The sequence below is a fragment of the Alosa alosa genome, chromosome 24 (genome assembly GCF_017589495.1).
Source record: "Alosa alosa isolate M-15738 ecotype Scorff River chromosome 24, AALO_Geno_1.1, whole genome shotgun sequence".
Taxonomy (NCBI): domain Eukaryota; kingdom Metazoa; phylum Chordata; class Actinopteri; order Clupeiformes; family Clupeidae; genus Alosa; species Alosa alosa.
Genome location: NC_063212.1, coordinates 6,402,461 through 6,419,773, shown reverse-complemented (window position 1 = coordinate 6,419,773; position 17,313 = coordinate 6,402,461). Strand labels below are relative to the sequence as shown.

General features: G+C 50.1%; 1 protein-coding gene across 1 annotated transcript in view; it reads left to right on the top strand.

Moving 5' to 3' along the window:
* The window catches only part of LOC125289533 (tetratricopeptide repeat protein 28-like), a 150,033-nt gene that overhangs the window by 101,352 nt on the left and 31,368 nt on the right, over positions 1 to 17,313 (top strand). The window contains 3 exon segments of the mRNA XM_048236433.1: positions 15,046 to 15,842; positions 16,452 to 16,649; positions 16,652 to 17,001. Of these exon segments, the coding sequence (XP_048092390.1) occupies positions 15,046 to 15,842; positions 16,452 to 16,649; positions 16,652 to 17,001 (1,345 nt within the window).

Sequence of the window (17,313 nt, the reverse complement as noted above, 5' to 3'; positions counted from 1 at the left end):
GTCCATTATAAAAAGCCTCACATTCATGTTTCCATGCACCTGCCTGAAACCCTGCTTGAAAAGTGTGGTCGTAACGAGCACACCTGCAACTGGGTTTCTGGCCATGTCTCTGGAAGCTTCCGGAGCAAAGTCTTCGGTCGTCAAGTCCCTCATCGGCAGTTCCTTCCTGGCTGATAAACATTACAGATATGGCTTCTGCTCCTCATCCACCTCCTCATCAACGGTGGAAACATCTGCTTGTTAACGATGCACCACCCCTCCTCCTCTCTCTCTCTCTCTCTCTCTCTTCTCTCTCTCACTCCTGGAGAGCGCTGTTTGTCCCCAGATGTAAATGTTTTGAGTGTGTTTGCCAGAGCGTCAGGGGAATTTGGAAGGTCATTGGAAGGTAGCCGGTGTTCACATCCATCCACTGATCCAGGGCCCCGCTGGGAAACGGGGAAAGCCACAGGAAAAAAGAGGGGAAGGACAACACACACTCCTCTGGGCCGCAGACGAATTAGCATTCACCTGGCGCCGGTGTGCTGCTCAGTCCAAATGGCATGTTGACACGACAAAAGACGTCCGCGGCTATCAGAAAGCCGCTAAGCTTTAGGCCTCCCCCGCCACACGAGCCGCACTTCCGTCTCAGGCATCCTTCAGAGTCGGAGGAGTCGGCGGCAGGCTCTTGGAGAGAGATTACCCCTTCAAGAAAAGCCCACCTCAGAAATTAGACGGGCAGAAGCTGGAGGTTCCATCCCCGCTGTCGTTTATCTGCCCCAGGTTCCTCCCGTGCCGCTCTTGAACTGATTCGGTATTAATAATTCATGGGCCCGTGGAGCTCCATACAACTCGGGCCCCTGTGTGTATGTCCATATTATTCTCAGCTCGGCTCTCTCTTGCTCCTGTTGCCCAGGGATCCTAATAACTCACCTAGGCTTGTATATCACCAGTATAAATAATGCATCACACACTCTCTCTCTCTCTCTCTCTCTGCCGGCTTCTCTCACCCCTGTGCCTCTGCAAAGAGATTGCCATAGTCCCCCTCTGAACCGAGGTGCCATTACCATAACTTAGCTAGGCCTCCTAGCGCAAGAGGCTGCACACGAAACAGGGTCGGCCCTATGGATCCACAGCCGGCTGGCAGGAACGCTAGGATGGCACTTGCAACCTCATTAAGCCAGTATTACCCCACTGATCGTTTCGTACAAACACACGCAGACACACACACACGCAGACACACACACACACACACACACACACGCACACGCACACGCAGACACACACACACACACACACACACACGCAGACACACACATACAGTACACACAAACACATAAACCCACTCACATGCATACCACCATCTATTGCTATGTATTCATTCATTGCATACATACAGCTAAACATAATGCACTCACTCAAGTGCACTTTTGCAAATGCATGCACTGAACAGTAGACACACACATGCAGACCACACAAGCATGCAGCTTCTACCGGTAACAAAATGTTCTGTTATTATTCTCATAAACAGGAAGGTCCTTCCATTGTTACTCAGACCACGTGTCTCGTTGACACATAAATTCAGTTAAATTCAATGGTATGTTTTCACCAGTGAAAAGGGGGAATCGACTGCTGATCCTGTTTTTGGTGTTTTTTGTGTTTCTCCATTGTAACAAAATGCATTATTTCTAGAAAAATCCATTCTCCTCATTCCTCAAAATGACATTAGCCACATAAAGACTATGTGTCTAATAAATCTGTTTGCACTTTTGTATCAATACAGAACAATCAGGCGTGATTAAATGTCACATCAAATGGAATGTATCACTTTTTTTTTTGGTGAAGCAAGGCATTAAGTCCTCTCTCTCAAGAAAATAGCAACAGTCTCTTAGTGCTGGTGCACAACATTGGCCTTCGAGACATTATTTCAGCTCAGTCCTCCTTGAGTAGCTGAAATGCAATTGTGCCGAGCATCAAAGCGACACAGGGAGAAGCTGCAAAAAACACATGCCTCGGTTCCTTCATTGCGTTTACCTTTATCTGATGCCATCGTGCTTGCACAAATGAAATCTATTTCTTATTACCGGGGTGAGAAACAGCCATTAGCATCTGTCTCAGCTAGAACCCTAATGGAGGCTGGGGAGCCGTAATGGCCTTTTAAAGATGAATCGCACTCTGATCCTAATGCGCTGATGAGAGCAAGCACGGCCGAGGGGTCCCTGTCAAAGCATCAATTACACCTCACCCCTGCGGCCTTTTTTTAATACCTACCAGCCTCTCTTGGCGCCGGACTCACTCATAAATATGTAAGGTGCGGGGGAATATGACGGCTGGTGACCGTAAACTAGAGATGACAGCCGATGTGTCTGGGTCTCTGGAGTCTGGGTGGCGGACACTCCCGTGTAACGGTTGGCAGCAGAGTACGAGGCTGTGCGGTGAGTATGCGTCACTCCCCAATGCCTTAAAGCTGCACTCAGACAACAGGCGATTCGCCCGTCTCCAAACGCCTGATAAGTTGAGATTAGTTTAACTTAGCCATGTAAGGTTTTGAGTGGCCAACTGTTATTTGTTTTTTGTGTAATGGCTACAATGGCTACAAGTCACTGGATTTCATAAACATTTCATAGGCTTTTGTCACTACATCATTGCTAATGCTTTCCATCATTTCTAGAGCTAGAAGCTAGCACCTGTGGGTTTCAGCCTCATTGCTAGCATTCCTGCCTCGTAGGGAGCGAGCTCGACTCCAGTGTAGGACTTGTGTTGTCCACACACACACGCTCACGACTTTTCATTATCTGTGGCGGTTGCGCTGAGGCATACAGGCTAAGACATATTAGCGTGTGCTAACAGCCTGCGCCTTTACAGAGGGGCTGGAGGATAATGAATGGAGCCTCATTAGCCCTTGCACGCTGGACATCGCCCTTTTCGCCCCGAGGCGTGCAGCAAGGCATCATGGGGTGGGGAAGTGTGGGTGGCGGCAGATTTGGCAGTGACCTTGTGCTTGTCTCCGCCTATTTCACCTGGTGTATAATGATCCTGTTTCGGTTTCTCCTTCTTACACACACTCTCTCTCTCTCTTCCTTTCTCTCTCACACACACTCTCTTTCCCTCCTCATTTCTCTCTCTCTCTCCCTCTGACTCCTTCTCCCGATCCGTCCCACCCCTAGTGATTGTAATCTGGGGCTGTCAGACTCCTGGTAATTGAAAGTGACTTGATGAATGGCTTAATTACCTTTAATAGCTGATCTGCATAGAGCTGAATAATGACGCTGGTAGGGAGAGGAGAGGAGGCTTGACTCGGCCCCCTTGGTTAATTAAGGCCCTGTTGTTGTTGCCTCCGCTGCCTTGTAGGGCCTTTCAGATGTGGTTTTGATGAACAGGGTGGGAGTTTGTGTATGTGTGTGTTCATGTGTGTCTGTGTGTGTGCTATACAAAATTAAAGGCAGAATCTGAAACAAGATGTTTGAGAGCAAATGGAGAGAGAAAAAAAAAAAAACAAGAAAAAAAAAAACAGAACCTGTGGAAAATGCCAGGGCAAGAGTGAGATGCTGAGCTTTTGTCTTCTCTCTTTAGGAGGCCTTTTTGTTTTTGACTGGATGTGCTCGGAGCGCTGCTTTAATGATGCGCTGTCGCGAGAGGTTGCTCTTTTCGCTTCATCCCCGCTACGCCGTCTGGATTGACAGCCCACCTCCAGCCCCGGTGCCATGCGGCGCTGCCTCTCCCTGGCCATAATACACCTCTAATACAGCACCACTTCACTGCCCGGAGGTGCCGCTGGAAAAAAAGACTGACCCATAAAGGATATTAAAATATTGCATTCTGAGCACCTATTTATTATTCATTAGTGTTCGAGCGGACATCCCTAGTCAGCAATATTTAATATCTCTGTTCAGGCTGAAGCTGAGGCACTCTGTTTACCGTATAGCATTTCTCCGCGATTCATGAAAGCCAATTCAAATTGTACTTTTCTTCTCCTCTGCCAGCACTATCATCACTACCCCCTGTTCACTTCAAAGAGGGCTTTAATAAGTTTGTTACAGTAGGAAGCTCTGTTGTGCCTTTTTTTGTTTCTGGGTTTCTTGGTTCCTCTGCCTCCCTCCCTCCCCCCTTTCTTTCTTTCTTTCTTTCTTTCTTTCTTTCTTTCTTCCCTTCTTTCTCTCATTCTTTCCCTCTCTGGCACACACATACATTAGCACACATGCATTTACTCAAGCATTCTGCAATCTTCTCCTCTCTCCGTGCTCCCCCTCTTCCTCTATTGTTTTGTTATTTTAAGAAAAGAAAGCAGCCGAAGTAGCCAGCGAACATGGCTGGAGGTAACACTTACCCAGTCACATGGCCAAGAAAAGGCATCTCTGCAGACAATTGACACACAACAACAGCAGTACCAGTAACAAAACAAAGCAAAAACGCAACAAAAACACCATCCTTAAAGGTAAACACAGAGCCCTCCTCCATTTTAATGTAGATCATAGGCAGTGATAATCTATGTAGGCTTGCAATCGCTGCAGGTCAATTTTGCGTCCTGGTAGAAACTGGTAGAAACACACACACATTCACACTCACATGCACACAAAGACACACACATACACACACACACACACTACTCTCCCACACACACATACAGTGTACACACCCAAACTTGTCCATACACACACCCTCTGCTTCACCTCCGTTTGGAAGAAAAACCTTTTTGTGGGAGCCGGCAGGAGTGCAGCAGTGTCATGGAGAATGGCAGCGTTGTGGAGAGGGCAGGGGGCTGGATTACACAGGCCAGTGGCACAGCACACCACAGCAAGGCAACGCCGCACAGTCTGCCACAAATGTGTGTGTCCAATGCCTGTGTGTGTGTGTGTGTGTGTGTGTGTGTGTGTGTGTGTGTGTGCACGCACGTGCGCACGTGTTTGGGAGGGGGGGCAGTTTTCTGAGAGTGTGTGACCTCAAATTTGCGGAGGCATTCAACCAGCCCTTGGGGGTGTCAAAACAGTCTGAAACCTTCTCCACTGGAGAGGAGAAGAAAGACAGAGAGGAGATGATGAGGGAACGACGGGCATGGAGGAGGAGAGAGAGAGAGAGAGAAAGAGAGATGGAAAGAGAGAGAGAGAGAGTGGAAACAGGAGAGTAAAAGGGGAGAAAATGCACGTTTTATCTGCTTGGAGTAACATCCCAGGCTTATTTTCCATGGTCATTAGGCCAGTTTATGCTGCAGGGACCGAGCTAATGACACAGAAGGCACACTGAAGCGGAGCTGGGGGAAAAGAGGGAGGGTGGCGGAGAGAGAGAAGAGAGTGAGTGAGAGAGGGAGAGAGGGGGGGAATAAGAGGATAGAGAAATGAGAGCTTTTGCTTTTTCTTGTGTTTGAAAAAGAATGAGATGAGAATGAGAGAGTGAGAGATGAAGAGTCTGCTGCTGTTGCACACAGTGAATGAGAGTGTGTCTCAGATAAAAAGAGAAAGGGAAAGAGAGAGAGAGAACAGAGGATGAAAGGGTACACATCAGATTCTGTTGCACTGGAGAGAAAAAAAAAAGAGAGAGAGTTCAGAGGCAGCTTGCCAGACAGCTGTTTCCTGTGTTAGTGGATATGTTTTTTTGGAGGCGAGGGCCACTCATACATTTACTATTAACATCCCATGTTGTAGCCGTGAGACTCTATATACATTGTGTGTATTTCTCACGGCCATTTTTCACGGGCAGCCTGCGATGGCAAAAGTGTCACAGTGAAAAATGTGTGACGCTAACGTGCGATAGGCTAGTGCCTATGCCATGCCGCTAGCACAGCACTAGCATCCTCATCACGTGCTAGCCGCATGCTAGGTTATATTCGCTGCTGCTGACAGCGTGTCTGCTCTGCCTCACATATGTAATTATACATGGTTCAAATCTAGGAGCCCAGACATATTTGCACGCTAAAGTACTAAATTGCATCAATTTGTCACTCATTCAAATTGAGGAGAGAGAGAGAGAGAAAGAGAGAGAGAGAGAGAGAATGAAAACCTTGACCGATTGGCTCAGTGCCGCCAAGCATTTTGTAGCCTTTGTGGAAAATAATGCTGAATGTGGGGACCGGGGAGCACACTGCACTTGGCTGAGTACTTTGAATGACCTTCAAGAGCTGCCCGACGCAGTGTCCAGCCAGGCTGCGTAACGTAAGGGGGAGCCGATGTGAATAATGACTAATGGAGCTGGCCCTTCTATTGGAGCCCTTCTAGCTTCGGCCTGCATGGACTCTGATTTATGGGCGTGCGCAGCAAGTCTGCTTAGCATTTCCCACCCTGACCAGGGGTCTCGTATGAACGCTTCATTTTTCATTAAGGCGTCGCGTCCCCTGCCCCGTCTCTGCGTCCAGGGCATGGCGGAGTAAGTTTGCGCTTTCTGCCGCCGTGAGCACAAATAGGAGGCCACTTCTCCCCCCCTCTCTTTCTCTCTCTCTCTCCCCTCTCTCTCTCTCTGTCTCTCTCTCTCTGCTGCTGTTGTCGGTTCGCTCGCGGTGCTGCTGTTCTAAAGATGGGCTATTGTGCATGGAGTCTCTCAAAGCTGCACCTCAAAGGAGGCCCCTTTTGAACGGAGCCTCGGGATGCAGGACGCTGCCAAGCACAACTGGATTCCCAGAGCTTTGCATGATGTCTTTTGCAACTCATGTGCCTGCTGCGTGTGTTTGTGCGTATGTGTGTACATCTGTGCACACGTGTGGGTGTGTGTGCACGAGACCATCCACTGATTTTCTGATTCATTCATCTTGCAAGTGACTTGAAGTGACTACTTGACAGTTATCAGAGGCCATGTATGTGTGATTGTTGCCTTTTAACCCATTGTAGCACAACATCACAGCCCACACAATAGAGCGAGCAAGAACAGCTGTAACGATTGGTAACATTTCAATAAAATACACACACTCGGTTCCATTCTCTCCAAATCAATGGTCTGATCCAGTAAGCCTGCTTTGCCACATTGAACAGAGAGTGCCAGTGGGAATGAAGCATTTACAAAGCTCTTTCCAAATGGCTCATTGATAACAGCAGCACAAATGAGATAGATAATAGACAAAAAAAAATCTATATCTAAATGGAGTGGGGCAAGTCAATGTGCATATAGGTTAGAGCACATACATTAAACTCGCATACTATCTCTGTTGGGCGCCATCAGTTCCCTCCAACACTGTCTATTAGCTGGCAAGAAAGCCCTTCAGGCAAGAACACTCTCAGGTGCTGTACCTCAGCCAGCATTAATATTGGCACTCTCTCCCCCTCTCTCTCGCTCCCCACTCTATCTCTCTCAGAGAGCAGGTTAACTCCTGTAAAATGGCTAGTAAACGCTGGCTGGTGGACTCCTCCAAGAGATAGCAGCTAGTCTCGTCTCGTCTCGTCTCCAGAGCTCTTCACACGGAGCGACACACAGGACTGGAAGACCAGCCGTTTCTCATTGCGCTTTTTTTTTTTTTTTTTTGGCTGCTCCGCCACACACTGATAAAATGACTTGATGTGCATCCAGCTGGCGGGCGAGCTACCTGTTTGAGGATCACAATGAGCGATATGTTACCGCTCACCATTTGTCATCGCATTTCAGATGCTGCTCCAAACTCATACGGGTTAAGTAAGTCATTATCTTTGACTGAAGGTCACATACTTACACTACGCAGTACTTCGACACTAATATTTAGCTACTCACTAAAATGTCTAATGGTCAAAGTGAATGATATACTATACCTTTTAGCTACACGCCATATGCTTTCCCATTTAATTAAAATGCTGGAAAAGGTATGGTCTTTGCTGATGTGAGAGATATAATGTCGCACTAGCGCTGGAGCAGAATGTCATTATGCTGCCTTTGACACGGGGCCGCCCGGTCAGTGCAAGAGTCTGGAGGATGGTTATCAGTGAGCAGACGCTGAAGAGGAAGCCGGCTGGACCGAGGGCCGTGGGCAGCTCGTGTGAGTCTGCTTGTGTTGGCAGACCTCCCTGCTTTTTTATTCGTCCTACTCGCTCATCCTTCCATCCATCCCTCCCTCCCTCTCGCTCTTGCTCACTCGCTCGCTCCTTTTTATCTCCTGCTCTTCCTGTCGGACTCGGCCTGTCTGGCAGACTGCGGGAGGTGTCTGTGTTTTTTCTTTTTCTTTTTTCTTTTCTGTGTGTGTGTGTGTGTGTGTGTGTGTGTGTGTGTGTGTGTGTGTTTGTTTGTGTGTGTGTGTGTGTGTTATTGTGTGTGTGCGTGTGTGTGTGTGTGTGTGTGCGTGTGTGTGTGTGTGTGTGTGTGTGTGTGTGCGTGTGTGTGTGTGTGTGTGTGTGTGTGTGTGTGTGTGTGTGTGTGTGTGTGTGTGTGTGTGTGTGTGTGTGTGTAAGAGGAGAAGAAAGAGAGAGACAAAGAAAGCCGATGTTGGTGTTAGAGTAGCCCTTCTGGTTCCTGATGTAGTATACTAACACAACTACACTAATTTGGGTATGACATTTCTGTGTAAGGAAATGTGTGAATTTTCCATAATGCATATGTATGTGCATAGATGCCACTTTCACAGTTCATATATTTTAAATCAAATCATAGTGTGAATTAATATGTAACCCAAGCTGTATGTATTCTGTTTTTACTTGGGGAAGGGACTTGGAGACTAGGAGATCTTGTGCACTCTTTTTGTGCACTTCACGCTCCCTTGCAGAAGGAAGTTGTTTCCAAAACACCGGGTCCAGCTCCTGCCCTCCCTGACACACACACACACACAAACACACACACATGCACAGAGCCAGTGTTTAGAGGCCGCCAACCGCCGAGGGTGGACTTTTTGAAAGCAGTTCCACAACGAAGCCCACAGCAGCCCCACAGCTCTGGAATGGCAGCTCAGGGCTTCTCCTTTCAAACGCAGCCAATCTGACATTCCTCCCTCGCCTTGCGCTGCTATTTATGGACGTGGCTCTGTGAAAATGTGTCACATTAGCTTTGTATTATAAGAGCCTGAGCCCAGGGCGGGGGTAGTGTGGCGTGTGTGTGTGTGTGTGTGTGTGTGTGTGTGTGTGTGTGTGTGGAGAGGGTAGTTTGAGGGCTTTGATATGGTCCTCACTCCAGCAGAGGAGCGTGAAGCTGTGGGGGTCAGGGGGAGAGCAGGGGGTGAAAGAGGGTGTTCCATTTCCACTGGCATCCACCCGGGACAGCGGCACCGCGTTCACTTCCTGGACGTCTCTCCCCAGAGCGCTTCCGCTCACAGAAGGGAACAGTCCAGCCCAGCGCTGCCTGACAGCCTGGGCGAGGCACGGCGGGCCTCTGACGGGACTACAGATCGACATGCGCCGGGAACGTTTGTCGTCGTTACCGAAACAATCTTTTGGACATAGACAAGATGTAAGAGACAGAGGAGATGGCAGACAGCAGGCTCACTAGTCACTGGGGTATAAATTGTAAATATTGCCCCTTAGTATAGTGAGTGGTATGCTGAGTTTGGATTGGTTTAGCAGATGCTGTATAGCACATCTGTCTGGAGGCATGTGGTGTACTCAAAGGCCTTGTACATTTAATGGGCATAGGCCCAGGCTCTGCACATGTATAGAGGCAGATTTACAGTATACCAAGAGAGCAAGTAACTACTATATAAGATGTATTTATTTGTCCTTCTTTCAGAGTTAAGAGGTACTAGAAATACTGTAGTGTCGCCTTCGAATACTGGACTTACTGAAATATTGATCTTTGGATTTCCCTCACCAGATGGGACTCCAGGTGTGCTCAAAGTATAGAATTGAATTCCATTCTTGTTTTTTTCTGAGCCTAGGTGTATGGATTCAAGGATTCGAGGATATGCAGAACATACACAGGTAGTATAGCTCTAGGTGATTATTACAGAGATGGAATAGAATAGGGAGAAATCGTCAGTAAACTGGAGCCTGTGCCCGATTGCATGGAAAATGCCAAAATTCACTTCTCGGCAGATTTGCTTTAGTCTTTCTGTTGGCACTGAAATTAATCCCGGCATGGAAAAGCGTGTCCCCGGCAGCCCACGATCAAGGACAGCAGACAATGCGTCTCTCTGCTCCGTCCTTCACACTGGGCGAGATCGCGTCGGGGAAAAATGTGTCAGCGTTCCCGATCCGGCCCGCACGCGCCTGCTCGTGTGTGTGTGTCACCCACCCGGCGAACTCCCTGCAGCCGTTAAGCCGAACTCGACTTCGTCAGAGGATGCAGCCCGGCAGCGATAGCCTCACCGAGGGGCCCGAGGCGTTAATAAAGCGATGGGGATTTGAGGCAGGGTGGAGGAAGAGAGGGGGCTGAAGAGTGAGGTGGGTGCCTGGGTAGGCACTGGTATCACCCCGGCACACTCGCCCAAGCCCTTTTGTCTGTGAAATCCTCTTAGCGTTGGGCGGGGTGAGGTGCGGTGGGGTGCTAGCTAACCCCCCGATTTTTTATTTATTTATTTATTTATTTTGGCACATGCCAGCGGCCAAAGACGAGCGAGATGTGCTGATTGGCCCGAATCGCAACTTTTTGGCCGCCAGTCCCCTCCCTCTCTACCCATCACCACCACCACCCCCATCATGGCTGCCGCCTCTTCCTCTGTCACACCCAGGGACACTGGGTAATGCAAAGTGACAACGGCGCACAGTGTCTTATCTGGCGGCTGTAAATGTCGGAAAGTGGTGGTCGGGTGGGGGTGCGCGGTAATGAAAGAGTGGAATCTTGGGAGGCAAAATTTGATGGAAAACCTATTACAGAGGGATATTACTGCGGGACAGAGCGTTTTGTCTCTCGCTGAGCCTCGCTCTCTTCGCCTGCTCTGCCGTGGCGTTTTTGTCTTGATTCCTCTCCCGCCTGGCGCTCGGTAAGCGAGACTCTGTGGTGCACACAGACGGAAACAGGCGTTAATGCCTGGAAGTGTCACCGAATACACACAGGATATGAATGTTCCCCAGTCTGGCTGATGGGAGGATTAGAAACTTCCGGAACACTGTGGGGTGTCACCGCCGCCACCTCCTCACGGCCACACTTTACAGTTGAAGCAGCTCGGTCTGAACTGTGACTTCTTCAGTGTCGTCTCCAGGACATACAATGCAGAGGGGTTGTTATGTTCAAAATCATATATCTTATGGCTTGACACTTCATGGCAAAGTCTCCAGATCAGCTATCATGTCCTTGGTGCAGCTCTCTTGGATCAAAGGTCCATTCTGTTGCACTGCTTTGAGTGACTCCAAAGCTACTGTATCCTTTACAGCGCAGTGACACACACACACACACACACACACACACCAAACAGCCCCACGCTGAAAACAAGCTTTTGCAGTGGGATGCTTATCTAATCGCAGTAGGGCAGTGGTTTTGGAGGGCCCTGGTGCTCGCGTGTCCTCTCAGCCTGGTCTGCTGGTCCCAAGGGGAGCCCTCTCATCCCTGCCACGGTCGATAGGGAGATGGGTAATCCCCTAATGCTCTCTGTGAGCCTCTCCTCTCCTCTCCTCTCCTCTCCTCTTCTCTTCTCTCTGTGTATCGCCCCCATCCCCTGCTCCTTGTCCTCCAACGCACAGCAGCAAGCAGGCCTTGGGACAAATATAGGTCAGAGTCTCCATTGCAGAATGCACTGCCTCTTTATTTTTTATTCATTTAGCTGATGCTTTTATACAAAGCGACTTACAAATAAGCAGCAGCATTCACGCTCCAATGTAATAGGAAACTTTAGAGCTACAATAAGTGCTACCTTTACACACAGTGCAAGTATGTGATGTGGTAGGAACGTTTCTTGGTGTTTTATGCCCCCAACGTTGTCTTCAAGGCAGCACTGCCTGGAAGGCACAAGGGTTAGGCATGGGTTAAGGTTAGGGTTAGGGTTAGGGTTGGGGTTAGGTTTAGGGTTAGGTGCCTTTAAGTCAGCGGTGGCAGCGCTGCCTGGAAGACGACGTTAGGGGCATAGAACACCATCGAGCGGTAGGAACACAATGGATCAGTTCAGTTTGAATGTCAATGTCTTCGTCTTCGAATACTAGGTGTGCCAAATACAGATGACTCATTCATGTGTCATTACACAGGGTGTGATTACATAGTGTAGAGAAAAGTTATTTAACTTAGACAATAATGACTAACTGCATAACAACATTAGAGCATCACACCAAATTAGGGGTTTGCTCATCTTCAGACAAGGACTGATGCTAAATGAGGCATTCCCATTTGACACAAAGATGTCGAAAGAGGCTCTTTTCCAGGTCGATTATCTTAGTCAGTGATGTGTAAAAGACTTGGAGTTGTCATTAGCTTTGCAGAAAAAAAAAACGCATTAGTGATCACAGTGTCTGAAATGTTATCCCAAACTACATCACATAATTGAAAGTTGCTAAATAGCTGAGTCTAAGCCACCTTCTTGCGCCTGATTAAGTTCCAGCGATGGCTTAAGTTACCCAACCTGAGCGAAATCCCTTTTTAAACTGCCAGTAAACCTCTACCTAGCTCCTTGCATGCAGGTTGTATGTTGAGATTTTAACCCCCGACATCAATCACAGCGCCGCCCCAGAGGGAAATTCAGCGGCTTAGCCGCAGCTCGAGTGCACTCAGCCCAGGAGAGAAGTGTATATCGGCGCTCCTTATGTCTCCTAAAGCCTCCGTCTGCTCCCCCTTCCCCACCTCCTCTCAGCGTAGCGCAATCAAACACCTCATCAGTGCGGAAATGCCAGAACACGTCCCTGGTAGTTATCACGTCATTGATACGCCAGGTCCCAGAGCGGCTGTGTGTGTGTGTGTGTGTGTGTGTGTGTGTGTGTGTGTGTGTGTGTGTGTGTGTGTGTGTGTTCTCTAAGCATCATGCTCTCCCTGCACGACGAGCCGTCGGAGGTGCAACTTTATCCCCCTTCCACCTGCTGGGGTGACGTCCCCTTCTTAGGGAGACAGCTGCTCCGTCCGGCTGTTAACGCGAACTCTTAACCGCCGAGCGACGGTGCGCTTGCTGTCTGCGTGCTTGTTGTCTGTGCTGTTTTTAGCTAGCGCTAACGCTAACGGAGTCAGTGGCACGCGGTTGCCGTGGGGATGGCGGAGAGTTCTCCCAGCCTGTCGACCCAACTCCAGACCACCCCCTGCAGAAGCATGACTAATCGACCGCAGGCCGCTGGCGATTGACATGCACCAGAAGGGGACTGCTGGGTCACCTTCTTGCAGCCCACCTGCCACCTTTCAGCAGTTGGAGAGACATATGGCACGACCATAGGGTGGTGGTGGTGGTCGTGGCGGCACAGCTTCTGTGCTTGCCAGTCACTTAGGCTGCCCTCCTTCTATAAACAGGGGGACTTCAAAAAGATCGGGGCAGCTCCCCAAGTCCCCAGTGTGAGATCCCACACAACATGACTGGGTTCGAGAAGAAGAAGAAGAAGAAGAAGAAGAAAGACAAGTGCTTTGTGCTTGTGTGTGTTTGAGGTTTTGCGTGCGCGCCTCGCGTGTGTGCTTCTTTTTTTTTGCCGTTTGAAGTCGTGTTTGTTTCACGCACTCCTCCCTGCCGCTTTCATCTTCCTCAGCCCCTGCGATGTGCGTCCTTCGCTGCGCTCGGATGAGATCAGTAAACATGCCGTTTGCCACAGTGGTGGCGGGCGCATCCCCTCTCCCATTGGCCTCCCCGCTGAGTCCCAACCCAGGGCCCCTCAGTAAGCCCCAATCGCTCCTCTCCTCCTCTCCTCTCCTCTCCTCCTCGGCTCCTCCAACCCTCCCCTCTCATGCCTCCTCCCTGAGGGCCTGTGAGCTCCCGCCTGGAGCCTCACCTGGGAGATGAGGCACTAAATGGATCATCTGTGTTCGCTGAAAGCCGCCGCTCCAAACCCGTCTCACTCTTGTTCTCGGCTAAACTGGCCAGTGTCGGCTCAGCCAGCCCTCCCCTCTTCCCTCTATCCGCGGTGCTCCAGGCATCCTTTTCTCTCTTTCTCTTTTTCCATCTCTCTCTCTCTCTCTCTCTCTCTCTCTCTCTGTCTGTCTTCTCTTTCCATCACCATCTCTCTCATTCAGTCTCTCTCGTTCTCTTCCTCTCTCTTACTCAATTCCCATCTCCCTCTTTAGCTTCTCTCTCTCTCTCTCTCTTTTTCATTTCCATCTCTCATTCCTCTCCTTCTCTGTGAGTCTCTCTTCCCCCCTCCGTCCCTCCCTGGGACCATGCAGCTTGCTTTGATATTATGGCTGTAATTATTATTTTATGGAGAGCCAAGCGACAACAGAGTGGGAGCAGGGGACTCGTGGCTGGGGTTAGCCTCTCTGGGGAGCCTAGTGCAGATAGATCATTTTTCGGGAGGGGTGGGGTGGGGGGATTGGGTTGGGTATGGAAGGGAGACAACGACAACGCTGATGCATTTTTATGGTCGGCAATAACATTTGGTTCCCAAGCTGTTAAATAATGTAGACCTTTCTTTCTCATTTGTGTTTTTAGGGCTGTTTGCTCTGCTTCTGATGGCAACAGCTGTTTTGTGTGCTCTGTGCAGGGATTGGTCTTATGATGTTAGCACGCGATTATTATGTTATGGTGTTTAATCTGCCAATTAATCTTCTTTTCGAGTGTTTTTGCGTGTGCGTGTGTGTTTGTTTTACATAAGGTGATTGTGCCGTCATGTTCTGCGGTTATTAAAATTAATCTGTGTGATGTGTTTAATGGCATACATGTCGAAATGCACTCTTGAGAGAGAGAGAGTCAGAATGATTTTTAATTAATGCTTTTTATGTGCCATCCTTTGGGTTGGGCCTCTGTGTTCTTTTTCAATGCCAGCTGGAGATGGAAAAAAAACGAATTAAAAACTCCAAATCAAATCATGTCATCGAGGTTTTACACAAGGCTTTGAGTGTGTTTTAAATGCAAATCACCAGTCTGTTTTGTCTGATAAATCGGTGAGAAGTAGGAGATCCAAAACTTTGCGCTTGTTTGTGATTGTCCTGACATGTAGCCAAGCTGTTAATGGTGCTCTCCTCTCCTCTCCTCTCTCCTCTTCTCTCTCTCCTCTCCTCTCCTCTCCTCCCCTCTCCTCTCCTCTGCTCTCCTCTTCTCTCCTCTCCTCTCCTCTCCTCTTCTCTCCTCTCCTCTCCTCTGCTCTGCTCTGCTCTCCTCCACTCTCCTCTCCTCTGCTCTGCTGTGCCGATGGGCTTTGGCTGCAGGTATCATCCACCAGATGAAGGGGGAGTACGAGACGGCGCTGAAGCTCCACAAGACCCACCTGTCCATCGCACAGGAGCTCAGCGACTACGCCGCCCAGGGCCGCTCCTACGGCAACATGGGCAACGCCTACAACGCCCTGGGCTCGTTCGACCAGGCCGTGCGCTACCACCGTCAGGAGCTCCAGATCTCCATGGAGGTGAACGACCGGGCCTCGCAGGCCTCTACGCACGGCAACCTGGCCGTGGCCTACCAGGCGCTGGGCGCCCACGACCGGGCACTGCAGCACTACCAGAACCACCTCAACATCGCCCGCGAGCTCCGCGACGTCCAGAGCGAGGCGCGGGCGCTGGGCAACCTGGGCAACTTCCACTGCTCGCGCGGCGAGTTCGCCCAGGCCGTGCCCTACTACGAGCAGTACCTGCGCCTCTCGCCCGACCTCCAGGACATGGAGAGCGAGGGCAAGGTGTGCCACAACCTGGGCTACGCCCACTACTGCCTGGGGAGCTTCCGCGACGCGGTCAAGTACTACGAACAAGACCTGGCGCTGGCCAAGGACCTCCACGACAAGCTGAGCCAGGCCAAGGCCTACTGCAACCTGGGCCTGGCATTCAAGGCGCTCGGCGACTTCGCCAAGGCCGAGGAATGCCAGAAGTACCTGCTCTCACTGGCCCAGTCGCTGGACAACGCGCAGGCGCGCTTCCGCGCCCTGGGTAACCTCGGAGACATCGCCATCTGTAAGAAAGACATGGCGGCCGCCGTGCAGTTTTACGAGCAACAGCTGTCACTCGCCCTCCAGGTACGTACCAAGGGGCCGTGGGAGGCATTATAAAGGAATAATGAGAGCCCTTTTTGCCCTGTTTAAACGTGAGGACAAGCGCGTTAATGGGTCTGTTGTCTGTCCTTGAAATGATCAGTCTCCACATAGAGTAAGTGAAAGCACTTTTTTATTGTCAGCAGCCATCCCAACATTCAGACATTTCGAAAAACAGGTTAATGCTGCTCTTTAAAATTAAAAGCTTTAGAGAGCCATTAGTTATCTCATCGGTAATCAATATTTTATAGTTATCAGATAATATCCTCCTTCAGATATTACAGATGGTTTGTTTTTAAAACTGTTGTTACTGAACAATTACTGAACATCCCCTTAACCAAAGCCAACCTAACCAGAGTGTCAACAGAACCTTGTTTATAATCTGTAGTATATAGCAATAACTTGTTTTATAATCTGTAGATTAGGGCAATATCTTGTTTATAATCTGCTGAGTATAGTAACAGCTTGTTTATAATCTGTAGATTATAGTAATACCTTGTTTGTAATCAGTAGATACTCCTTAGGAGACCATTCAAGTAACGTGTGACTGATATTTGTGTATCTTTCTCTTCTCTCTCTCCCTCCCTCTCTCAGGTGAAGGAGCGGCGTATGGAGGCGTCGGCCTACGCCGCCCTGGGCTCTGCCTACCGGCTGGCGCAGAAGTACGAGGAGGCGCTGGGCTACCACGCCAAGGAGCTGGAGGTGTGCCAGGCCCTGGGCGACGCCCCGGCCGAGTGCAAGGCCCACGGGCGCCTGGCGGCCGTCTACATGGCGCTGGGTCGATGCGCCCGCCCGCCAGCACCAGCTCTGAGCAGCAGCTGGGCTCAGCCAGCGGCTCTGGCGACCCGGCGCCCGGCGCGGGGCTCCACGGCAACATGGGCATCACCAAGATGAACGTGGGCGCCATGGAGGAGGCCATTGGCTACCTAGAGCAGCAGCTGGCCACGCTGCAGCAGCTGAGCGGCGGCGCCGAGGTCATGCTGGACCGCGGCCGCGCCTTCGGGAACCTGGGCGACTGCTACGAGGTGCTGGGTGACTACGAGGAGGCGGTCAAGTACTACGAGCGCTACCTGGCAGTGGCCCAGAGCCTGGGCCGAACGCAGGACCAGGAGAAGGCCTACCGGGGCCTAGGGAATGGACACAGGTGGGGGGGGACGCACAGGTCACTTACACACAGCAAAGCACACACACTGGACTCAGATGGACACACACACACACACACACACACGCACGCACACGCGCACACACACACACACACACACACACACACACACACACACACACACACACACACACACACAGAAACAGACACACACATGAACATAGTTATACTGGATTCAGATACAGATGCACACAAACACACAAACAGGCAGACACAGACATACAGAACTCACACAAAGGACAGGACTCAGATATACACGCAAACACACACATGCACACACACCAGACACGCACA